The sequence below is a fragment of the Chlorocebus sabaeus genome, chromosome 8 (genome assembly GCF_047675955.1).
Source record: "Chlorocebus sabaeus isolate Y175 chromosome 8, mChlSab1.0.hap1, whole genome shotgun sequence".
Classification (NCBI taxonomy): domain Eukaryota; kingdom Metazoa; phylum Chordata; class Mammalia; order Primates; family Cercopithecidae; genus Chlorocebus; species Chlorocebus sabaeus.
Window position 1 is genome coordinate 129136854 of NC_132911.1, and position 25644 is coordinate 129162497.

Consider the following 25644-nt stretch of genomic DNA (forward strand, 5'->3'; position numbering starts at 1 on the left):
GCCCAAGTGATCCTCCCCATTCAGCCTCCCCAAGTAGCTGGGACTGCAGGCACATGCCACCATGCCTGGGTAATTTTTTATTTTTTATTTTAGAGACAGGGTGTCACTAAGTTGTTGCCCAGGTTGGTCTCGAACTCCTGTCCTCAAGTGATCCTCCTGCCTCAGCCTCCAGAGTCACTGAGATCACAGGTGCAAGCCACCACGCCTTGCTATATTTCTTTCTCATGTAGTTTTCCTTGTGGTTCTGATACCACCAAGTTTGGAACCACTGCGAGGCCATTTTCCAGATGAAGAAAATAAGGCCCAAGGAGAGGAGCACCTCCTCCAAGATCACTGGCATGCTGAACTCGTGAATGGCAGAGGCCTGCCCAGAGCTCAGGTCACCCTCACAGTCAGTGCAGGTTTTTTTCCACTACTCCTTCATGCTTCTGGGTCTGCTGTTGACTCAGGATAAACAGACAAAGTTGTCTGTGTCTGTACTTTCTCATCTGTATTGTAGAGATAATAACTCCTGACCTTAAAGGGCCATTGTGAGGTTAAATTAGTTAAAGGGTGTTCAGTTCACTTTGTCCTTTACTCAGAGTCTGTTCTTTAGACAACTGAAAGGGTGCTAAATTAAGCCATTTTGCAGAGAGGTCTGAGTCATCTAGTGGCAGCTGTCTGTGCCTCACTGGAGGTGCTTTGATCATTGTCATCTAAATGCATGCGTTAAGTACTATCTGTAGCACAGCGCTCCAGGCTGTGCTAAGTGAGTTACCCAGATAATGGTCTCTGCCCTTGAGAACAGCGCTGAGGCAAGGGACATAAAGGTTATTCACACAGCAACAGAATAGGGGATCCATCAACGTTGAATTCAGAGAGCCTAGGAGCGTGGGGACACCTATTCTGTGCCCCTGGCTTAGAGAACCGAAGTGCTGCAGCGCAGGTCACATGGCACACTGAGAGCAGGATGTGTGACCCACCCAGGCGGAGTCCTTCCCACCTCCCCCTGCTGGAGGCGAATTGTTTTTCTCACCAGTTGGAACGTAGCAAGTGTCCATTATAGTCAATCTGGAAAGGCTTTAGTTTGGAGTTTGTTTCAAGGATACCTTTTTTTTTTTTTCTTTTTGAGACGGAGTCTCGCTCTGTCGCCCAGGCTGGAGTGCAGTGGCCGGATCTCAGCTCACTGCAAGCTCCGTCTCCTGGGTTCACGCCATTCTCCTGCCTCAGCCTCCCGAGTAGCTGGGACTACAGGCGCCCGCCACCTCGCCCGGCTATCAAGGATAGCTTGAAATGAGGCCGTTAGAGCTCAGGGAATGGTGGGCAGACTATGTGTACGAAGGATTGGGCCAAAAAAGATTATGAAGTATCTTTTCTTTTTTTTTTTTTTTTGAGACAGAGTCTCGCTCTGTCTCCCAGGCCGGAGTGCAGTGACCTCCCAGGCTCAAGCAATCCTCCCACCTCAACCTCCTAATAGCTGGGACTACAAGATGTACATCACCACATCCGGCTAATTTTTTATTTTTTTGTAGAGGCGGAGTCTCACTGTGTTGCCCAGGCTTATCTCAAACTCCTGGCCTCAAGCAGTCCTCCCACCTCAGCCTCCCAAATTGCTGGGATTACAGGCTGAGCCACAGTACCTGACCTAATTGTGAAGTATCTTGAAGCAATCTGGAAAGAAGTCTTGAAGCAGTGGATATGGTTCTTGAGGGTGTTTTGTACCACAGAGCGAAGTCCCCAACAGGACTCTGAGAAGGAAGCCACCCACTCAGAATTACTGCCGAGGGAGGGGCTGTAATGACACATGATGGAGTGAGGAGGTATGGGAAGCTGCTCTGGAGGGTTAAGGAAATCACTGCCACCATTTTTAGACAGCAATTGTGTGCCAAGCCCCATGTTTAGCATTTTACATAAAATGCCTTTATCCTCAGAACAGCCCTACCAGACAGGTATTTTCATCTAGGCAGGTGTTTCCCCTGTGCGTATGACAAAACACACTCAGGGTAGGTAACTTGCTCAAAAACACAGCGGGACTGAGGAAGGCAGTATTTAAGCCCCTGCTGGATCCTTCCAAATCTGTCTGCTATACCTTAAGCCCTCTCCAAGAATGTTAGAGATAGTTATGGATAGCCAGCCAGGAGGTAACTCAAGATTTTCACTATTGTCTATAAACAAACAAAGGAGCAAAATGGGGGATGATACTCCATACAGTGTGGTGGAGGGGAAACCACACAAGCTCTCTCTGTTCTGAATTATGCCCAAGAAAAGATGAGCAGAGAATGACTAAGGTTCCTTGTTTGGCAGATCATTGACCTGGTGACGTGACCCAGTGAGATAGAGGGGAGGAAGGATCTCCAAAGGAAGATAAGCATATGTCATTTATAGTAAGAGTTACTGATGATTAGGGTGTTTAAGAACTAGGCATTGCTCAACCAAAGGGGAAAGTTCAAAGTGAATAGGTAAGTTGGTGTGTCATCTAAAGAGATGATGTAGTGTCATCGTGTGAGATAGAGCCTCAGAAAACATCACTTTTGGATCTGTGTACGTATGGCATTGTACTAAGACACTGTAGCATGGAAGTGAATAGATAAGAATTAGAAAAATTACAAACTAGGAGAGGACAGATGTTATCACACCGCACCTTGTAATAAAGGGAGAAGAGTAGGGAAAGTTAAGCCTGACAGGACCCCACTCCCAGTAGAAAGGGACCATTGATATGGCTTTGAAGATAGGAAGGACAGAGCATTGTGGCAGAATGTAAAAGCAAACACCTCTAGTATCATGGAATCCAGGGAAGAAGGAAAGGAAAGGAAGAGAAGACCTGTGAGCATTTTATTATGTGCTAGGCGTATGAAATAATCAATTACTCAGTTAAATTCAATTCAGTACTCAGTTAAATACTCAGTCCTTACAGTAGTCCTGCCAGGTAAGTCTTGTCCCATTTTACAGAGGGGGAAACTAAGACTGAGAGGTCGTCATTTTCCCGAGATCAAACAGCTAGGGGAAGCAGGATTGCCCCAGGTCTGACTCTGAATCCCTTGCTTGTGCCACACTGCTTCAGCCAGAAGTTGGAGAAGGGGAAGGAGGATTGGTTATACGGAGAGTCAGAAGCTATGAGAGGGTGATGAGGATCAGAGTGGATTTGGAGAAGTGATGAAGATATGGGTGGTTTTGTTGGGTGATACTGCTGCAGAGTAGAAATGGGAGAAGTTGACCACAAGGAAATTCACATGGTTGGGTTCACAGTTTCATCTGCCATATGTGGCATTTTACTACCTGGTATATGGAAGATTAAATGTTAGTTGCTTTTAATGCTCTCTTTGGAGGACTGTGAGTTCCTTTTTGAACAAATTCTTTGCAACCCAGTTTTAGTCTACATAGTTGGGCTTCCAGGTTGATGCATCTTCAGATTATAGTTCCAAGAAAAATACTCACACCAGTGGGTGGTTTTTCACATTTTTAAACTGATCGTCCTGTTGGCAACATAGACATTCATCCATTCATTCCCATCTGGGAACTATGGGAATCTTCTCCTCCAGCTAACACTGTGATCTGGTCATCTGTGTTTAGTAATATCCCAACATCTGATCTTCTTGCCTTTTTTGGTGACATAGGCTTCTTATTGTTTGTGAAATTATGGGTTTGCATGAATTGCAACTAATGGTAGAGGTCTTTGAAAAAATAATTATAATTTGAGAAAATGGGGTTAGCCTATATTAAGTTTCTGTAGTCTTGAGGTATGGAAAGAAGAATGGGCAAACATTTGCCCTTTAAAGTAGGTTAAGAGTCCATAGCACAGTAAGAAGTCTGTTTCCTCTCACTGGGAAAACATATTCCAGCCACTGATTTAGCTTCTGTTATTGTTGCTGACTTGCAACCCTACTCCCCCTCTAAGTCTGTGACAGGTCTGAACATAATTCTTCTTTGTAGTCCATTGACTCTTATAAAATAATGCTGTGATTATAAGGCTTCCCGAATACAGTTTTCAGAATGTTAGTAATAACCACATTGCACCTACCTGCCATACTTGGGTAATCATCTCTGTTGCTCAATTTACTTAATATTGGTCATAGTGAAACATGTTTTCATCACTTGAAATCCAAATTTTATTTGCCAGATTACGAATGGCCACCTATTTCTGTACCGTAAGGTAGAATGTTGTGCAAGTTTGACTTGCAAATACTGTATGTTGACTCTTGAAAACAACAGGTTTGGCCAGGCATGGTGGCTCACGCCACCCAGCACTTTGGGAAGCCGAGGCAGGCGGATCACCTGAGGTCAGGAGTTTGAGACCAGCCTGACCAACATGGAGAAACCCTGTCTCTACTAAAGATACAAAAATTAGCGGGGCGTGGTGACAGGCACCTGTAATCCCAGCTACTCGGGAGGCTGAGGCAGGAAAATCGCTTGAACCTGGCAGGCGGAGGTTGCAGTGAGCTGAGATCGCACCATTGCCTGGGCAAGAGCGAAACTCCATCTCAAAAAAAAGAAAAAGAAAGAAAACAACAGGTTTGCCTGGAGATATCCGTATAAGGAGTCATTTGAATTGACAAAGTATTCGTGAAAATTTCTGTTTCTTTTTAAGATAGTCTGATTCCTCTCAGAATAAAATGTTGATAATGATTGAAAGGATAAAGCATTTAAAACTGGAATGGATTTTTGATACTACCCTCCTTCTAATTCTCATCCCTTTTCAGGCTGGAGAGGAAATAAGGTGGAGAAAGATGGTATGCATGATGTGACCTCCCAGGTCACATAGCTGACTAGTGGCAGAGCCAGGAACTTTCAGTCATTCTGGTGCTTTTTCCACCAAAGCACCATTTTCTTCTAAATGGCAGTCGTCTTGAAGGCACTGTCTTTTTCTATCTAGATGTTGGGTGAAAAAAAAACAAAAAAACAAAAAAAAAAACTGCCTTTTATATAGACGCTCTTGGGAACATTTCTCATACAGTGAGATCAACAGAATGAAAAAATTTCTTCCTGCAGGATCTCCCAAAGTCCTCTTGGCTTGAATTTTCTTCTCACTTTTCTTTTGAAAAGCTTTGTTCCTTTTGCACCTTGGAAAAATAAATCTTGTTTGTCCTGACAGCAGTGTGCAAGCATCTATTGCATCAAAATTCCCAAGTGGAGTAAAAAAACAATGGTCCTTTTCTGAATTTCGTTAGCAGTAGCAACAAACATTTCATCATAACCTCAAAGCAATATAGAGAAGAAAAGAAAAATCAAGTTAGCAATTACAGCTAACATCGTGTAAGATGAAAGCCTGGCATTATAAAATCCTTACTGTTGTAAACTCTACTTTACTTCTGGATCTGTCTGCAGGCAGCCTACCCTTTCAAAATTTGAATCTGTTGTCAGTAGTTGGGTTATAAATGAAATTTATTCTAGGAGTAATAAATCTGGTATATATGATGAAACTGAATGATTATGGAAAAGATTTCTTGACAAGGACTGAATTAAGCTATTATGGTGCTTCTGGTAGCATCTCAGTTTAGGCCAAATATTTCTAAAGGATTCCCTGAAAACTAAATTCGAGCTCTGTCCTAGATTTACAATTGACATGAAGGTCAAGGATGAGCAGGCCGGGGAGAGCACAAAGTGCCTCATCACAAGATGTGCCTTACCCTGAGATATCCTGTCAAAGCTGTTCTGTGTTGGTAATTCACATGGGGAGAGGATACATTTTAAAAAGCCTCTGGCACCTCACTGCTATTGGAGGAAGAGTCACTGCTCTGCAGTGTCTTCTGTCAGGTCTGCCCTGAGTCCTGTCCACCCTCAACTTTCTCTCCCCAGCTTACAGTTCTCCAAATGCACCTGGTCTCTCTATCCTTGGGGGCAGGAGTGAGCTCCCCACACTGCTTGGGACGGTCCTTTTCCTCAGGAGTCCACTGCAGAAGCTCACAGAACTTATCCCATGTATGCTAATGGCACTGTCTGCCACAACACCAGACTAGAGTCCTCTGGATTGGGGGCTCTGTCTTGTTTATCTTGGTGTATGCAGAACCTACGAAACATGAAAGGCACACAGTAGTGGTGGGTGGGTGGTTGGAAGAGGAAGCATGCAGGCAAGCTTCTGTGTAGCTTACATTTCAGAAGACATTTAAATAATCATAATCCTGGGAAAATATTAAGTAACATTAGAAAAGCTGCCTTTCAGATGCTTCTATTCCCTAGTGTATCATCATGGACATAATGAGGCATTTGTACATATCATTGGAATTACTGCCTTCAAATCCCTCCACTAAGAATGGCAGAGTGGCAGCCGTGCTTTCTCTCACACTTTTGCCTTTGCTCATCCTACTTCCTTCTCCTTCAGGATTCCTCCCACTGTCACTGTGCCTCCAGTCATTTTAAGAAGCCCCTGGTGAGTTCTCATGGCCCCTGAGCTTGCCTCTCTCTTGGTGCCTGTCACACTGTGCCACAATCGTGGGTTTCCTTGTCTATTTCAACCCCATCCTCTGTGCCTAGGAAATGGGAGGTGGTCAGCAGACATTTACTAAATGAAAGTTGCATGAGTCATACCTTGGGCTCCTGAATGAGGAAGAGAAAATAAATTTTCTTTAAATTTTGCTCCTGATCCTGGGAAACCATAAGCCTCCAACACTGTAGTTTTTTAATACAGCGTGACGTTTGACCATATTTAGGGCTATAAGTTTGAGTTATCCAACCATTGTGAAAATGCCACTTAACTGTCATTGTGAAACTAGGTTAAAGTTTCAAAGCCAATGCTCTTTACCGTTTAGTGACAATGGTTAGTTACGTTTCTTGGCCATCTTTGTATTACTTCTGAAAAATAAAATAACTGAATTAGCTCTGAAAAATATGGGAAACAAGTCCTATTTTTAGTATTCCCTTCTTATCTATAAATCTGTTGTATATTGAACATATTTGACTGCATTTTATTCTTTTTACTTGTTCCTGCCTTGCCATTTTGATCTCCTTAGATGCTGAATTATATTTTTGGAATGAAACAGTCATCAGCTTTTTTATCATTAGCTATTTTACTATTTAATTTAGAATAAAGCACAGAATGATAAAATTAGATACAAGAGGCCACTATGTGTCATCAAGTAACCTAATCTACTTTTGGTAACAAAAATAAAATTCTCTTTAAATAATTGCTAGCTCATTTTGAACCAGCTTTGTTCAGATGAATAGTCCTCAGTCTGGGTGAAGAGGATGAGAAACTCATCTCTCCCTCACAAGGTCTTTCCGACAATTAAAATTATCCTTTTCTTAATTTCATTCTATTGCTCCTAATTATGACCCTGATAATTAGTGTGCTAATTACATCCCCTGTATAATTTCTCTGCCTCCTTGATGTTCACCCTTCATTTATTTTTATCCTGCCTCCTTTATCTGCTCCTGAATTCCCTGCTTACCTGTTCCCTCACTGGGCATGTGGTTGGGGGCCTCAAATTGAGAGAGAGGCTTTCCCAATCACTTTAACCAGTCACCTCTCCATATTTTTTTTTCTTTTGTCTTAAGGCGATTTGTAGCTAAGGAATAAAAGTGTAGTTAGAGTAACTGGAGAGCCGCAGTCCAGCCTGGTCCTTCTGTGAGGCTGCGGGAGGGGCACTTATTACTTGGTGCGGGCTCACTACCTACTGCAAGACCCAGATGTCATTCACATGCCAGGCTGCAGATTATGCTAGCGACCCAATAGCATCATCTTCATTATGGGGTGAGGAAAGTCACTATTTGGGATCTTTATATTTTCCTGTAGAATTCATAAAGCAAGTTCTGAGAGTCTTTTTCTTCCCTCTTTTTCTCCTTTCTTGTTTCCTCTGTTTTGTCCCCCTTATGACTGCAGGTAGTGTGTACACTGTAGTGCTAGGAGTCAAGCCCCTAGGCTTTGAAAATAAAAAGCAAGATCAACCAGTCACCCTGCCTTGCCCTTTCAGGAACTATTTCCAGAGTTCTCCTTATGTGGTTTTTGTTACTGCGTTGATTCATTTATTAGTTGTTTTTTTTTTTCCTCTAATAAGGGCAGAACACTTGATCCCATCTTCACAGTATCTTAATGATACAGAGAAGAAGAAAATGATAGCCTAGAGGAAATTTGACACCTATCCCCCAATTTATGGCAGAGCCAAGGTCCAGACTTAACCTACCCTCCGGAAGTCCATTGTTGTACGAAACTACAGTACAGTTCTCTCTGGGTCTTGCAGAGCACTCCTTTACTCCTTTGCAGAAGAGGTAGACGGTGGGCAGAACCAATCTGAAGCCACCAAGGACCCTTTAGGATTGAGAGTCCATGTGCAATGCACTGGGATGGGGATCTAGAAATGGAAAAAAAAAAAAAAAAGACCTGTCTCTGCCCATGGAGCTTACAGATTAGTGGGGTAAACAGCCACACAAACAGATAATTATGAATGATGTGTTTGATATGTTAATTGCCTCGGGTGGTGGGGGGGTTAAAGGGAGACTCCTGGGGACTCCTGAGAAGTGTTCCTAGAGGAAGGCAGTGGCCTTGATAAAATGCCCTCATGGACTGCTTCTCAGCACTCTATTTCTGTGTGGCACAGCCTAGGCTCATAGACATCACATTCTCTGTGGTTCTACTTGTGCTCACTCGTCATTGTCACCTGCCCTGGAATATGTGAGCTTTCGGTGAGAAAGAACATCTGTCCCTCTTGACACCTTTGGGTGTGGGTAAGGAAAAGAGTAAATGTTCCACGCTAAGCATATTGTCAAGCGCTGCGAATGTCATGAAGGAGGAAGTTTGAAAAGTGTGATTTCTTCATGTTTACAAAATGAACAAATGACTCAGATCTGTTGTACACATTCACAAGAGCTGTGTCCTAAGCTGATCCTGATTTTGAAGTCACGTGTCTTCCTTTGCATGTGGGGAGGATTTTAAAGAGGATGGAAAGTGGACAAGGAGGGGGTGGGTGAGAGGAAGGAAGGCTTAGAGGCAAGGACTTTGTTCTAGGACGCTGACTCAGTGATGCCTTCCCTTGGGCTCTGCAGAAATAAAGATTTTCCTCATCTTTTAGCTCCTTCTTTCCCCTCCTCCCTCTTTCCCTCCCTCTCTCTCACTTTCATTTTATTTCTTCCTTCCAGTCAGCAGGATTTTGTGGGGTATGTTTTCTGTTAGGCTAACTTCAGACAAGACCCTGAAAACTAAGTACAGATGTCATCACAGATCAGGGTCCCTTACTCTTGGAAGTTCAGGCAGCCCTGCCCCGATTGTCTCTGACCACTTTGCCAGGCTGTGGAACTGAGCTACATTTTGGGGGTTTCACCCACATTGTTGTTGACAGGATTGTTAGGCTTCACTAGATTTGCACCCTCAGGCTTTGATCTGTTTAATTTCTTACAGATTGAATACCCTTTTGAGATTGTTCTCCTGACTTTTTTTTTTTTTTTTTTTTTTTTTTTTTTTTGAGACGGAGTCTTGCTCTGTCACCCCGGCTGGAGTGCAGTGGCCGGATCTCGGCTCACTGCAAGCTCCGCCTCCCGGGTTCACGCCATTCTCCTGCCTCAGCCTCCCGAGTAGCGGGGACTACAGGCGCCCACCACCTCGCCCGGCTAGTTTTTTGTGTTTTTTTAGTAGAGACGGGGTTTCACCGTGTTAGCCAGGATGGTCTCGATCTCCTGACCTCGTGATCCGCCCGTCTCGGCCTCCCAAAGTGCTGGGATTACAGGCTTGAGCCACCGCGCCCGGCCTCTGACTTTTTTTTTTTAAACATGAGTACATTGTGCCACTAGAAAGAAGAATGTTTAAACGGATCCAAAATAAATCTTGATACTCTCTATCAAATGCATGTAAAAAGGAGAAACAAGCATGTTTCATTAATACTAAGATTCCAGGGCATCTGGTAATGACGGCGCTGAGTATATCCTATGCGGTGACATATTTGATTAGATTCGGGGTCAGTGGGTGGGGGGACGTACTCCAGTCATTACAGTTTTGAGGACAGTGCTGGGCACCGACAGATGTGACAACTTATAACACAGGTACTTCCTCCTTCACTGCACTTTATCCCAAAATAGACATCTTCAGAGGTTCTTTACCTTTTATCCTTAAAGGATTTGAGAAGCTTTCAGAAACAAATTATGATACCAGGGCTAGATTTATTCTGTTACTAAAGTCTGACATTCTCTACAAGTATTTTGTTATTGTTTGTCTAGGCCTCTGAAATTAGAAGAGACAGAAGAAAACATATTATATAAATTTAAAATACGAATTAGCCAGGCGTGGTGGCATACGCCTATAGTCCCAGCTACTTGGGGAGCTGAGGTAGGAGAATTGCTTGAGCCCAGGAGGTCGAGGCTACAGCAAGCCCAGATTGTTCCATTGCACTGCAGGCTGGGCTGGGTGACAGAGCAAGACCCTGTCTAAAAATTAAAAAAAATAAAAATAATAAAAATATAACATACAACCTTGTAAGGGATCCAAGAAGTTTAAAATATTACAACTGCTTTTAAGATAATACATCTAGAAAATATAAGGGATTGAAATGGTGTCACATACCCTGTCTTACCCAAAATTGAAACGTTGCAGTTTTAAAGTTGAGCAATTGTAAATCTTAAAGTTCCCTTTTTTACTATGATGATCTCTGGACTTTATTTCATCATTTGTTTCAGTTTGACTAATTGAATAAACAAATCCATCCACCCTCATTGCCATCAGTCCTACTTACCTCATCAATATTACTTGATCTCATGAAGAGTACTAGATATAAAAAACTCAAGCTAAATCATTACTCTCCAAATATCTCAATCTTGATTCCTCTACTCCTAGTGCAAATATGCAGTAGTCATGTCACTTGCACAGGATGGACTGCAACGTTTCATCATCTATTCCTTCAATCTTTCTTCTATATACCATTGTTTAAGATGAATCATGGCCGGTCACGGTGCCTATAAGCACAGTACTTTGGGAGGCTGAGGTGGGCAATCACCTGAGGTCAGGAGTTCGAGACCAGCCTGGCCAACATGGTGAAACCCGTCTCTACCAAAAATACAAAAATTAGCCAGGTGTGGTGGCGTGTGCCTGTAATCCCAGCTACTTGGGAGGCTGAGGCAGGAGAGTCACTTGAACCCAGGAGGCAGAGGCTACAGTGAGCCAAGATTGCACCACTGCATTCCAGCCTGGCCTACAGAGCAAGACTCCATCTCAAAAAAAATATAAAATTGTACTGAGAACTGACAATGGGCTAGCAGCCCTCACTCTTGGCGCCTCCTGGGCCTTGGCGTCCACTCTGGCGGCACTTGAGGAGCCGTTTAGCCCACCACTGCCCTGTAGGAGCCCCTCTCTGGGCTGGCCGAGGCTGAAGCCGGCTCTGTCTGCTTGTGGGGAGTGTAGAGGGAGAGGTGCCGGCAGGAACCCGGGCTGCAGTGCAGCGCTCACAGGCCAGCGTGAGTTCTGGCAGGCACCAGCACAGGCTTCAGCGGGCCTGCACTAGGAGCGGCTGGCCACCAGCGGCCCAGGGCAGTGAGTGGCTTGGCACCCGGGCCAGCAGCTGTGGTGGGTGAGCCACGTCCCCTACCAGTGCTGGCCCACCGGTGCTGGGCTTGAGTTCTCGAGCTCTTGAGCTCTCACAGGGCCTTAGCTGCCTCCCCACGGGGCAGGACTCAGGACCTGCAGCCCGCCATGCCCGGAATGCCCCTGCCTCGGCCCCGGCGCAGCCCGAGCCTCCCCCATGAGCACCGCCCCTTGCTCCCCTGGCCCTTGGGCCCATCAACTGCCCAGGGGGTGAGGAGTGTGGGTGCACAGCATGGGACTGGCAGACAGCTCCACCTAGGGCCCCTGTGCAGGATCCATTAGCTGAAGCCAGCTGGGCTTCTGAGTCTAGTGGGGACTTGAAGAACTTCTCTGTCTAGCTAGAGAATTGTAAATGCACCAATCAGCAGCCTGTCAAAATGGTCCAATCAGCTCTCTGTAAAATGGACCAATCAGCTCTCTGTAAAATAGACCAATTAGCAGATGTGGGTGGGGCCAGATAAGGGAATAAAAGCAGTCTACGGGCGCCAACCAGTGGTACCCCGCTTGAGTCATCATCTGTGCTGTGGAAAGTTTATTTTTTCGCTCTTTATAATAAATTTTACTTGTAGTCAGTCTTTGGGTCCACGCTGCCTTTAAGAGCTGTAACAGTCATCGCGAAGGTTTGCAGCTTCACTCCTTCACTCCCGAAGCCAGAGAGACCATGAACCACCGGGAAGAACGAACTACTCCAGATGTGCAGCTTTTAAGAGCTGTAACACATACCACGAAGGTCTGCAGTTTCACTCCTGTCAGCAAGACCACGAACCCACGAGAAGGAAGAAGCTCCAGACACATATGAACGTCTGAAGGAACAAACTCCAGACACATCATCTTTTAAGAACTGTAACACTGCAAGGGTCCACGGCTTCATTCTCGAAGTCAGTGAGACCAAGAACCCACCAATTCCGGACACAGTACTACATATACATTTTAATTTCAGGTTTTTTTACTTCATGTAATGTAAGCATTTCCTCATGTTGAAAATTATTTTTAATAACTTACCAGATTTTTTTAAACCAAGAAAATTCTAGAGAAACTAAGAGTTTGAGTCATAAGAGTTCTCAGTTTATAAGATACCTATACTTCTCCAATGTTTCTCTGTTACAAAAACAACAGTAATTGAATGTCTGTCCCACCTCCATAAAGTCAACGAACTTAAAAAAAAAAAAAAATCCACTTTTTTTTTTTTGAGACGTAGTCTCCCTCTGTCGCCCAGACTGGAGTGCAGTGGTGCAATCTCAGCTCACTGCAAGCTCTGCCTCCTGGGTTTGCGCCATTCTCCTGCCTCAGCCTCCCGAGTAGCTGGGGCTACAGGTGCTTGCCACCATGCCGGGCTAATTTTTGTATTTGTGTTTGTAGTAGAGAGGGAGTTTCACCGTGTTGGCCAGGATGGTGTCAATCTCCTGACCTCGTGATCTGCCCGCCTCAGCCCCCCAAAGTGCTGGGATTACAGGCGTGAGCTACCGCACCCGGCCGAAACTCCACATTTTTGACAACTGATTACTGCTGTACTTTTCTGGGAACATAGATGGTTTCTGGCCAGGAAAGAGAATCAGAGATGATCTAAAGACGTGTGTGGAGTAGTTTATTTCTTACACCAATATGACCTCCATCATCTTTCTTTTTGGTAATTTGCTTTTGTACGGAAGTGAAACAGAGAATGTGCAATAGTATGACCTACACGGCATAATATGGCTTGCTTTCTGGAAAATCAGTAATTAGCTCAAGGACCAAATTGTCTTATTCTAAGATATTTGTCTTCAAAACAATCCTCTTCACTATTTTCATCATCTTATTGTGGTAAATTTGTACATGACAGTATTCAAAGCATTCTCTTACTTCAGCAACCATTCATTCACCAAACATTTATAAGTTCCTATACATTGCCTGGCTCTCTGAAAACATGAAGCTGAATCAGACAGTTCCTTCCCTTAAGGAATCCACATTCCGGTAGGGAAGATAGAGAAGTAAACAAATGATTACAGTAGGTACAAAAGGTACCCTGCAGTCCTAAGGAGGAGTCACCTCTGCTTTGGCACTCCGCCAAAGGAAATGCCTGAATTGAGTCTTGAAAGATGGTCAGAGATTGCTAGGTGAACAGATAGCAGCAGAAGCACAAACTAACATGCTAAATATAGGTGAACTGTAGTCAGTCTGGGATGGATATGGGGCGTAGGATTGAAGTGCGTAGAGTAGGAGATGAGGATACTTACCCTGGGGCCAACTAGTGAAGAGTCTTGTCATGCTTAGAACGCCATGGTCAGCCAAGCGTGGTGGTTCATGCCTGTAATCCCAGCACTTTGGGAGGCCAAGGCAGGCAGATCACTTGAGGGCAGGAGGTCAAGAGCAGCCTTCCCACCATGGCAAAACCCCGTCTCTACTAAAAATACAAAAAATTAGCCAAGCGTGGTGGCGCATACCTGTAATACCAGCTGCTCAGGAAGCTGAGGCAGGAGAATCACTTGAAGCTGGGAGGCAAAGGTTGCAGTGAGCCAAGATTGCACTCCAGCCTGGCCTACAAGAGGGAAACTCTGTCTCAAAAAAAAAAAAAAAAAAAAAAAGAAGGCCATGTTTTAGAAAGATGACCAGCTGTAATAGAAAGAATAGACTGGGGAGACTGAGGCAGAGAGATGAATAAAGAACTTTTTCAGTAATCCAAATTGGAAATGCTGGGGGTTTGAAGTAGGACAGCAGCAGTGAAAATGAGGAGGAGACAGAATCAAGATAAAGATGGAGAATGAACAGGGTATATGAACAACTTGCATGTACTGTCTTGGGTACCTGCACAGGTGGTACTTACAACTCTCTAAAATAAGAGAACATAAGAAGAGTGCAAAGGGCACTCCTTATCTTCTGATCTTTGCTTTCTTTAGACTTTACTGTGGATGTAAATAATGGAAAGTTGTAGACCTTCTCAATGCTGGCCAATCAGACTTTCCCTATTATGTGGTCTTCCTAGTTCATTACCCAGATAAAATAAATAGAATGTATGCATTAGATTTTCTGTTTCTGCTTGGTGACCGAGAGATGATCATCAAGCCTTTTCTTCTAAGAGGTATTAAATGCAGGTGCTCAGTTTGGGAGTATTTCCAGTGTTTATTGGTTTGAAGTGGATATTGTATGACCAAATCTTAACTGACTGATTTTTGTCCTACCAGTTGAATGTGCTGGGTTTTGATTATTTTAAATCTAATATTTGGACAGTATTTAATAACTGGAGGCAAATTAATAACATGATGTCAGCTGAGGACAAAGGACATGTCTGAAACAACAGTAGATAAATTATAAGCACATGATAACATGAAAGGGTCTATCTTACTTACATGTCAGCTCATTTGGAGGAAACTCTTCATTCAGTTTACTTTCAAAATCTTCAGAGGAGTGTGTCGAAAGAGCCATGGAAGTGGAAGCTGACAGAAAAAAAATTGAAGATGCTGATAGTGCTGTGTGAGATATCTACAGCTTGCTATTTGCCAGGAACCATGCTAAGAACTTTTCATACATTAACTCACTTAATCCTCAGACAGCACTATGAAGTAAGTACCATTAGTATCTCCATTTCATAGCTGAGAAGATTGAGACAAAGAAAGACAGAGTAATTTGCCCAAGAGCACCCAGCTGATAACGTGATAGAACCAGGCAAATCCAAGCAGGCCTGTTTCCAGAGCCCATGTTCCTAAATACTGTAATCCTGATTGCCTCAGTATCCTTCCTTCCTTCTTATCACACCTCCCTAGAGAGCCTGGCTGAGTCATTACCTTCTTCTAGTTCACCTTGAATCTTCACCCTATCTCCAGAGATACTTATGTACTTTGTACAAAATGTATACATTTCACTCATCACACAGGATGTAAATATTCATATCTGTCTCTCCTACCAGACTCAATCTTATTCTTCTTTTTATGTATACCTGGAATTTGGTGTAGTGCATGGCACAGAGCAAGTGTTCAATAAATGCAAGTCTAGTTGAGTTAGCTTCACTTGAACACACAGTGCTTGTCCTCAAAGAGCTTTCAATGTATCTGGAAAAGAGAGTTCCATTCACATGAAACAACAGAATAAGAAAGAAGTTTGGGCTAAAAGATTGTGGTATAGACAGTGGATATTATGAGATATCAACGAAAGGAGATTGGCTATGGAGGTTGGGTTGGGTGGATTGAGTTGCATTGGGGTAGACTAGATAAAGATAGCTTCTCCACGTACATAGAATCTGAGATGAGGATGGATTATAGTTAAGAGAAGAAAAGGAGGAAGGACATTGATCAGAATGTGAGCAATGAATGAAATGCTCACATTTAAGAGGGCGGTAGAGTTGTTTAGAAAATGTACGTCGAAGGATCCTCCTCATCGACCCAGATCAGACATCAGCTCCGTAGAGAGGCTGACCCTGTTCTCTCTCGAGATCTTCCTTCCACAGTATCTTGTATGTGCATGACCTTCACAAGAACACTTTGCTTTGTAGGTGTCTGTTCTGTGTGACTGAGCTCCCTGAAGGCAAGGATTATTTTTCCCCAATACCAAGCATGTCTAGCACATAACAGTGGTAAAAATAATAATAATAATAATAGCAGTAGCAGTTTTATAATTACGAAAGTATATAATGTTGATTTTAATAAATGCATATACAAAGTAAGTAACAGATCCTTATTTTGTGTTCTAGCCATTTTTCTAATTACATTATATTAATCCAACCTGTGTTCAAGTATTTTTGTTGACATTTATGTTTGTTGAACTTTGCCGTCCTGTGAGGGTTGTAACATCTAGGGAATCTTTCATTGTGTAGACGGTATCTGATCATGATCTCCATCTGAATTCTGCAAAGGCTCTTCACATACAGCAGAGTCTTAACTGGTACCAGGGAGTATTGGAACTGATATGGTTTGGCTGTGTCCCCACCCAAATCCCATCTTGAATTGTAGCTCCCATAATTCCCATGTGTTGTGAGAGGGACCCAGTGGGAGATAACTGAATCATGGGGGTGGTGTCACCCCTACTTTTCTCGTGGTAATGAATAAGTCTCATGAGATCTGATGGTTTTATAAGGGGAAACCCCTTTCACTTGGTTCTCATCTCTCTTGCCTGCCGCCATGTCAGACGTCCTTTTGCTCTTCCTTCATCTTCCTCCATGATTATGAGGCCTCTCCAGCCATGTGGAACTTTGAGTTCCATTAAACCTCTTTCCTTTAAATATTACCCAGTCTTGGGTGTGTCTTGTTTAGCAGTATCAGAACGGACTAATACAGGAACCTAGGATTCAGTTTCCTGCAGAAGGGAAATGGCAACATGGCCCAACCAAACAGCTAGCAGTCAGGACAGGCCACCAGTCCCATGAGGAAACTGAGGTACAAAGCTGGACACCCAAGAGTACCAAGGAGTGGATCTCAAAGCAAAACACACACACACACACACACACACACACACACACAGAGCTCTTAATTCCAAACCAAAAGAACTGAGCCTACTGAATATCTCATTTTCCACTTAGAGCCTAAGATGTGTCTGAGTCCACAGATGGGGTCACTGGTAGTCCCAGCTATAGGTTACTGAGTAGGAGAAACAAATCAGGGATTGGCACAGATACATACACACATGCTATAACTGAAGAATTTCAAACTTGGAATCAATGTGCTTTTGCACATTAGCATGGCCCCCAAATTTTCCAGGCACCAGCTCAGCCTTTCCAAATAAACTGTCTTTGGAATAATGCAAGTAAAATAATATGGGAGGTCTAATAAGCATTTCAAGCAGGCAACAAATATTTGTAAAGTATTTTCTTCATATGCTACTTTCATAGTTTCAAGAGAAAAGTGATTTCAGGAAAATGTTCAGGCTTAGGCCGGGCATGGTGGCTCATGCCTACAATCCCAGAACTTTGGAAGGCCAAGGTGGGAGGATCCCTTGAGGCCAGGAGTTTCAAGACCAGCTTCAGCAACATAGTGAGAGCTTGTCTCTATTTAAAAAAGAAAAAGAAAAGAAAAGAAAAAAAAATTGTTCCAGCCTAATTGAAAAAGTACATAGCAATCAAATTTTATTCCCAGCTGGCATAAAACTTTCTAACTGGTAGCCAAATTTGGGATGCCTGAAGACAGACAAGTGACTAATGCTAGGGCTGTGTGTGGCCAGTACCAAATGTATTTTCTGACCACAAGACCATGTCTGGATTCTCCTTTGTAATTACCGCAGAGCCTACTGTAATTTTCAAGCTTATATTTACTTCCTGCCTTTGACATGTAATTCAGGGTCCAGGACTGCACCCCAAGCGAGAGTGAAGTCCTCTCTGTCATTTGGCTAAAACCTATAAAATCATCATTGTGTGAGGATGTGTGTATGTGTTTGTGTTGCCACGTCTGCTAAATATGTTAAGTGTAATCTTGTGAAAAATATGCCCACTCCTGCCTTGTTGGATGAGCCACTTTGCTTGTCAGATGTTTATTGAACACCTACTACCCTATGCCAAGGACTATTTTAGACTCTAGGAAACATCCGTGAGCAAGAGAATGAAGGCCCTGCTTTCTTGGAAAAGAATGAAGGAGGGGGAGTGGGGAAGAAAGGCAGAAAAATAGCACTTATGGACATGTGCTGTGCAGAGAACAAGAGTGGTGTGATAGAGTAAGTCTGTGTGGCTTCTTTAGCTTGGGACATCAGAGAAGGCTTCGCCAAGGAGATGACATTTAAACTGACATTTTAAAATGACAAGAAGGAGTAGGACAGGCACAGAGCAGGAGGAAGAGCATTCCAGACAGGTTAGTGTTAAGGCCCAAAGACAGGAGGAGCTTGGCATGTTCCAGAAACAGAAAAGGCAAGTGTGCCTTGAGCATGGTGGGAGACAGGACAACTGAGCAGAGAGGTTGCGTATTAATCCATTTTCATGCTACTGATAAAGACACACCTGAGACTGGGAAGAAAAAGAGGTTTAATGGACTTAACGTTCCACATGGCTGGGGAGGCCTCACAATCATGGCAGAAGACAAGGAGGAGCAAGTCACATCTTGCATGGATGGTGGCAGGCAAAGAGAGAGAGAGCTTGTGCAGGGACACTCCCCTTTTTAAAACCATCAGATCTTGTGAGACTTATTCACTGCCACAGAACAGCATGGGAAAGACCTGCCCCCATGATTCAATTGCCTCCCATTGGGTCCCTCCCACAATGCATGGGAATTCAAGATGAGATTTGGGTGGGGACACAGCCAAACCATATTAGGTTGTCAGGGACAGAGTCACACAGGGCTGTCTAGGCCACTGCAAGAGGCAGACGTGGGAGGCTGTGGCCCTTCATGAGGGACACTAGTTAGGAAGCAACTGCAGAGTGCTGGGCAGGCGGCAGTAGTGGTTTGGAAGGGGCTGGATTTGGAATATGGTGTAGAACCAGAGTCAGCAGAACCTGTCAGTGGATTGGATGTGAGGAATGAAGAAACGGGAATAACCAAGAATGATTCAAGGCTTTGGCTTTGAGCAAGTCGGTGGCTTGTGACTGAGAAGAGGAGGATCAAAGGCAGAGCTGCTTGGCCCTTCCCTGAGTCATAACTGACTAGCCACAAAAACTGGGAACTTACATTTTGGGGTCCAATCATTGCCCTCACTGCACATCCCATCCAATTTTACATTACTGGACCATATTTGTAGACCTTTGGAAATACTACTTCAAACATATCCAGGGTTTCTTCTTCCTTTTGGTGTTCATTTTGTGACATAAAAAAAAAAAAACATATTCAAGTTACCTAACTCTACCTTGCTCCATCCCTCATGGGTGTGCTGTAAATGTTAGTTCTTATGCAGGCTTCCTGCCTCGGCACAAGTAGAGGTCCGAGATCAGTCCATTGGTCAGAAGTTGGACGGGTGGCATATGCTTCTAACAATATCGTCTATGTATATAGAAAATAATATGACTAGTTTGCTTGCTTTTCTACTTAGAGTTAGGAAAATTTTGTAACCTCTTTACTAAATATTAAACTGATTTAATCCAATTATTGCTTTATTATAAAGCAGATATTTTCTACACTTGCCTTAAAAATATTGTGGGGTTGGCCGGGCATGGTGGCTCACACCTGTAATCCCAACACTTTGGGAGGCTGAGACAGGCAGATCACTTGAGGTCAGGAGTTCGATATCAGCCTGGCCAACATGGTGAAACCCCATCTCTACTAAAAATATACAAAATTAACCAGGCATGGTGGTGGGCGCCTGTAATCCCAGCTACTCGGGAGGCTGAGACACGAGAATCACTTGAACCCAGGAGGCAGAGGTTGCAGTGAGCCGAGATTGTGCCACTGCAACTCTAGCTTGGGCAACAGAGCAAGACTCCATCTCAAAAAAATATATTTATATTGTGGGGCTTAAATTTTCTTGCTACAGAATAGGAATAACAACATAGTTATTCTTCATGGGTATTTTGTTAGGAGTAAATGAAATAATATATACGATGTGCTTAGCACAGTAGCTGCTATATAACATTCAGTAAATTTGAGGTATTATTATCAATGAAATAACAATTTGAGGCTGGGTGTGGTGTCCCATGCCTGTAATCCCAGCACTTTGGGAGGCCAAGGCGGGCAGATCAACTGAGCTCAGCAGTTTGCGACCAGCCTGACCAACATGGAGAAACCCCATCTCTACTAAAAATACAAAATTAGTCAGGGTGGTGGTGCATGCCTGTAATCCCAGCTACTCGGGAGGCTGAGGCAGGAGAATGGCTTGAACCCGGGAGGCGGAGGTTGCGGTGAGCTGAGATCGCGCCATTGCACTCCAGCCTGTGCGACAAGAGTGAAACTCTGTCTCAAAAAAAAAAAAAAAAAAAAAAAATTGGGAGCAGAGGAGCTCCCAGAACCAATACACAGATTTTAGTATTCAAATGAACCAGTCAGAGAAAATAGAACAACATATTGATTTATTAAATTCCTGCGTGACTTTGGACAAAACCTATACTTTCTTTGGATCTCAATTTTCTCAGGTAAATGCGAGACTTAGGACAGATAGATAACCTCAACTTTAAAACTTCTGTGTTTCTAGTAGATGATCAATATTTTCTCTCCCATCTTCCTTTTACCAGGCTTATGACAAAGTTTTGTCTTTGGGTCATCTAAATCAGTATAAGTGATACTTATTGCCAGATGTGACCTTTTGTTAGCACAATGGAGAATCCCAACGCTAATGTCAATTTCTATAAATATAGATTGAGAGTGAGGAAATGTTCTGTCTCTAGGGAAGTTTAGTTATTGAGAATCTTTCTCTTTTTAGACTCTTGGTCTGTGGTCTCTTACTCACTCGTGACATTCTTCCCCAGTCTCACTTTTGTTACCTTTTTCTTTCGTGATCACTGATGCTGGTAGCCACCTACAATTTTGAAGTTCCCCACTCAGCCTTCCCTACTGGTAGACATTGCATTTGAGTTGTGCTTTCTTACTTCCTCTACCTTTTGAAATTTAAAAATAGGAAAACAAACCCACAGTCTTTCACATCAGCTGAACTCTGTTATTCATCTAACAGATTTTCTGGTGAATTCTATGGTACGACATATACAGTCAGAAACCAGCCATCAGTTCAGAATAAATGGTGTACAAAATTAAGAAAGAGCTACTTTTATTTTTGCTCTTAAACACACGATCAGAAATGGGAGGCAGCAGCCCATAGGAGGAGGCTTTGAGAAGTGAATTCAAGGGAAGGACGGCTCCTGGCCTTCTCCTTGGCTTTTCTCCTTACCTGTTCAACTTTCCCAAGCCATGGTGAAGAGTCAGTAGACTGATAAAGGGACTCTTTTAGGAGTCTAACTCTTGCACTATGAATTCCAAAGACAGGCCCTGAGAAGCATGAAAACCCATCATAGCCATGAGCAATATAATTTCCAGAGACCCCACCCCAAAGCAAACATACTAAATGTGGTACCTGCCCTATTAAATATCATTTTAGGACGGGCGCGGTGGCTCACACCTGTAATCCCAGCACTTCGGGAGGCCGAGGCAGGCGGCTCACAAGGTCAGGAGTTCAAGACCAGGGTGGCCAACATGGTGAAACCCCATCTCCACTAAAAATACAAAAATTAGCTGGGCCTGGTGGCGGACACCTGTAATCCCAGCTATTCAGGAGGCTGAGGCAGGAGAATTGCTTGAAAGCAGGAGGCAGAGGTTGCAGTGAGCCAAGATCGTGCCATTGCACTCCAACCTGGGCAACAAGAGCAAGACTCTGTCTCTGTCACTCAGGCTGGAATGCAATGGCATGATCTTGGCTCACTGCAACCTCCACCTCCCAGGTTCAACCAATTCTCCTGTCTCAGCCTCCCAAGTATCTCAGGTTATAGGCGCCCACCACCACACCCAGCTAATTTTTGTATTTTCTTTTTTTCTTTTTTTGAGATGGAGTCTTGCTCTGTCACCCAGGCTGGAGTGCAGTGGCGCGATCTCGGCTTACTGCAAGCTCCGCCTCCCGGGTTCACACCATTCTCCTGCCTCAGCGTCCGGAGTAGCTGGGACTACAGGCACCCGCCACCACACCTGGAGAATTTTTTGTATTTTTAGTGGAGATGGGGTTTTGCCGTGTTGGTTAGGGTGGTCTCGAACTCCTGACCTCAGGTGAACCACACGCCTCGGCCTCTCAAAGTGCTGGGATTACAGGCGTGAGCCACTGCACCTAGCCTTGCTGTCAAAATTGAGTTTATGAAGAAGTAAATCCAGCCCTACATATTGCTTCCAAATTATGTATTTTTGATTACCAAATCAACAATTAATGAAGTTAACTTCACATTTGCAAAGACCTTTAACATTTGGTAATTTCAGTACTATTGTTACTCTGTTTTGAAGCCAATCAATGGTTTTTAAGGTCTCAGACGTTTGTTTAGCTGCCTGAAAAGCTGGAAGCCCCAAGGCACTGCACATTAATGCCCAGTGGTTAAAAATGCTCTGACTGGTTATGCCCGAGCCCTGAGATCTTCACTGCCTTCCTCAAAGAATAAGAGCTGGTTTAGGGGACAGCAAGCTGGCATACAAATACACCAGTCTACTCCAAGAAGGTGACTCTCAAAGTAATTGGAGGCAGAATCCCTGTGTTACAATTAATTCACTAGGTTACCTTGAATGAGAGCTCCGCAGCCCTTTCCCTGCCCCTCAGTATAGCTTGAGCATCCCTAATCCCAAAATCCAAAACCCACAATGCTCCAAAATCCAAAACTTTTTGAGCACCAACATGACGCCACAAGCAGAAAATTGCACATCTGACCTCATGCATCAAGTACACACAAGTGTTAAAAATACTGTATAAAATTAGCTTCAGGCTATGTATATAAGCTTTATATGAAACGTAAATGAAATTCATGTTTAGACTTGGGTCCCATCCCCCAAGATATTTCATCATGCATATGCAGATATTTCAAAGTCCGAAATCCGAAACACTTCTGGTCCCAAGCATTTCGGATAAGGGATACTCAACCACTAGTGCCTTTGCAAACAAACACCTCATCTGGCCTAGGTAATGGCCCACAGTCATCAGTTCTGTGGAAGCAAAAGTTATGCCACACCATCTAAACCAGAAACAAGGGCTTCCTCTCACACATTAAGAGGAAAGCCATTTTTATGTCCGTATTATTTTGCCAAAATTAAAGAAGGAAGGGAAGGGAGAAAAGAGTAGGGAAGGGAAAGGAGAAGGAAGGAGAAAGGACTACACCATCAACACATGTTTAGAAAGCTACTGATCTTTTGGCCGGGCCCCATGGCTCATCCTGTAATCCCAGCACTTTGGGAGGCCAAGGCAGGTAGATCACCTGAGGTCAGGAGTTGGAGACCAGCCTGGCCAATATGGTGAAACTCCATCTCTACTAAAAATACAAAAATTAGCCAGGCGTGGTGTTGCGCACCTATACCCCCAGCTACTCAGGAGGCTGAGGCAGGCGAATCACTTGAACCTGGGAGGCGGAGATTGCAGTGAGCCAAGATCACGCCATTGCACTCCAGCCTGGGCGACAGAGCGGGACTCCATTTCAAAAAAAAAAAAGCTATTGATCTTTAACTTCTGTGCAAAATTACAAGTATCATTTCTTCAGAGAGAATGGCTTTCATGTGAGATACTCTCCCATCATCCCATTCAAAGGTTGTCTATAATCTGTTTTTGGTTTTCTTTTGTTTTGTTTTGTTTTTTTCAGTTGGGGGCAAACGGGATGTAATTCAAAGAACATCAGTTTCAGAAGCAGCTCATGCTCTGTTTAAAGCCAGTCCTGTCACTGTCACTCAGCAGTTCTCAAACTGCAGGCCAGGGAACTCTAGGGTGCTCCAAGGGTCTTTCGGAGTGTCCATAAGGTCAAAACTTCTTTATAATAATACTATGATCTCATCTGCCTGTTTCACTCTATTCTTTTCATGAGTGAGTTTTCCCAGAGACTACAGGATATGTGATATTGTGACAGATTGAATGCATATGCAGATATCAAAATCCAACTGGCTGCTATGAAGCCAGACATTCAAGATATTTATAAGAATGGAAAACAGTGCCATTCTTCTCACTATGTATGTCTGTATGTATGGGGGGAATGTTCTGGAAATATAATTTTAACTTTTAAAATGTTGTTTATGGTAACATGTAGTGGGATTATTGTTATTTTTAATTTTTAATTTTTTTTTTTTTTTTTTTTTTGAGACTGGAGTGCAATGGCGGGATCTCGGCCCACCACAACCTCCACCTTCTGGGTTCAAGCGATTCTCCTGCCCCAGCCTCTTGAATAGCTGGGACTACAGGCACGTGCCACCACACCCAGCTAATTTTTGTAGTTTTGGTAGAGATGGGGTTTCACCATTTTGGCCAGGATGGTCTCGATCTCTTGACTTCATGATCCGCCCACCTCGGCCTCCCAAAGTGCTGAGATTAAAGGCGTGAGCCACTGCAACTGACCTTATTGTTATTTTTTAATGAATTTTAAATTCCTCAGTCTTAATGTCTAATCTGCTAAATATTGATAAATATAACCCACATAGAAAAAAGCTTCAAAGAGTTCATACCTACAACCAAAAAGTTTGAGAAGCCCTGCACTACCTAATAGTAATGACTGTTTATTGATTATTCCTTTGTACCATGAGCTGTGCAAAGCATACCACATTCTTCATCTCTTTTAATCTTTGCCACAAGCCTGTAAAGCAGAGGTTTTAAAAAAGCGCACCTTGCTAGCCTAACGTCTCACCACTGGACAAGAAAGAGATAACCAGGTCGGTTCTCTGACTCTGAAGCCACTCTCTTGGTCACTTTCTCTATAACTTTAAAAAAGAGTTTTTTTAACTGCTCTGAGCCTCAGTTTCCTTATCAAAAATAGTCAGCATGAGGTACCCCGTAGTGTCCTCTGAAAAGCAGAAGAGTTTCTATGCATCCAGTCCCTACATGGGGGCCAACACCAAATTCACCCCCAGAAACTCTTCACCTCCTTTCCTTCCACTTCTTCCTTTTCTTTGACGTTAGACCAGGGAGGCTTATCAACTGTCCGTTTTCCTCTAGATGGTCTTCAAGCCGACAGAGAAGCTGACGGAACAGAAGGAGTGGATGAAGAGATGATTGTGACCCAAAGTCAGACCAACTTCATGTGCCCCATTACACTGGTACCGCTTCCTCCTCCTTCCCCTGAAAGAAACACGATTCACTTCACAGAGGCAGAAAGATTCCTGTTTGCTTTCTGGTTTGATGTCACTTAGGGAGTTAAGGAGGGAGTAAAGAAAAGTGCTGGGGGTTGAAGAGTATCCACGGGAGGTTCTTGGGCTGGAGAGAGCTGTCAGTAAATCGTGCCCTTAAGGATCCGGGACTAAAGTTATGGCCTACAGGCCAAGTGACAGTACTGCCACTGGATTCCCTGCATTTCCTTATCTAAAGCCTAATAATTATCTAAAGCCATGAGAATGGGAAGTTAAACATAGAAAGCTCAGGACTAGGACAAAATAGCTACTGGAAGTTGATCATTATCGTTCCTGAAAGCCCAACATCTCCTTGATTACAGTTGGAAATGAAGAAGCCAGTGAAAAATAAAGTGTGTGGCCACACCTATGAAGAGGAAGCCATTGTTGGCATTATTGAGTCCAGGCACAAGCAGAAGAAAAAGGCCCGGTGAGTGGACGCAGGGAAGGAAGTGGAGCCTTCCCTAGTGGTAGTCACTCAGAGGTGGTGTGTTCACGCTAGAGGAAAAGACACTTCAGTGTCTCTTCTAAATTCCGTTC

The 25644-nt window shown here is 43.6% G+C and overlaps 1 protein-coding gene across 5 annotated transcripts in view; it reads left to right on the top strand.

The window, feature by feature from the left end:
- The window catches only part of NSMCE2 (NSE2 (MMS21) homolog, SMC5-SMC6 complex SUMO ligase), a 270551-nt gene that overhangs the window by 235127 nt on the left and 9780 nt on the right, over positions 1 to 25644 (top strand). For all 5 annotated transcript variants that reach the window (XM_008001517.3, XM_038000159.2, XM_008001515.3 and 2 more), the window contains 2 exons: positions 24935 to 25035; positions 25428 to 25534. In XM_008001517.3, the coding sequence (XP_007999708.1) occupies positions 24935 to 25035; positions 25428 to 25534 (208 nt within the window). The remainder of the gene's footprint in view (positions 1 to 24934; positions 25036 to 25427; positions 25535 to 25644) is intronic.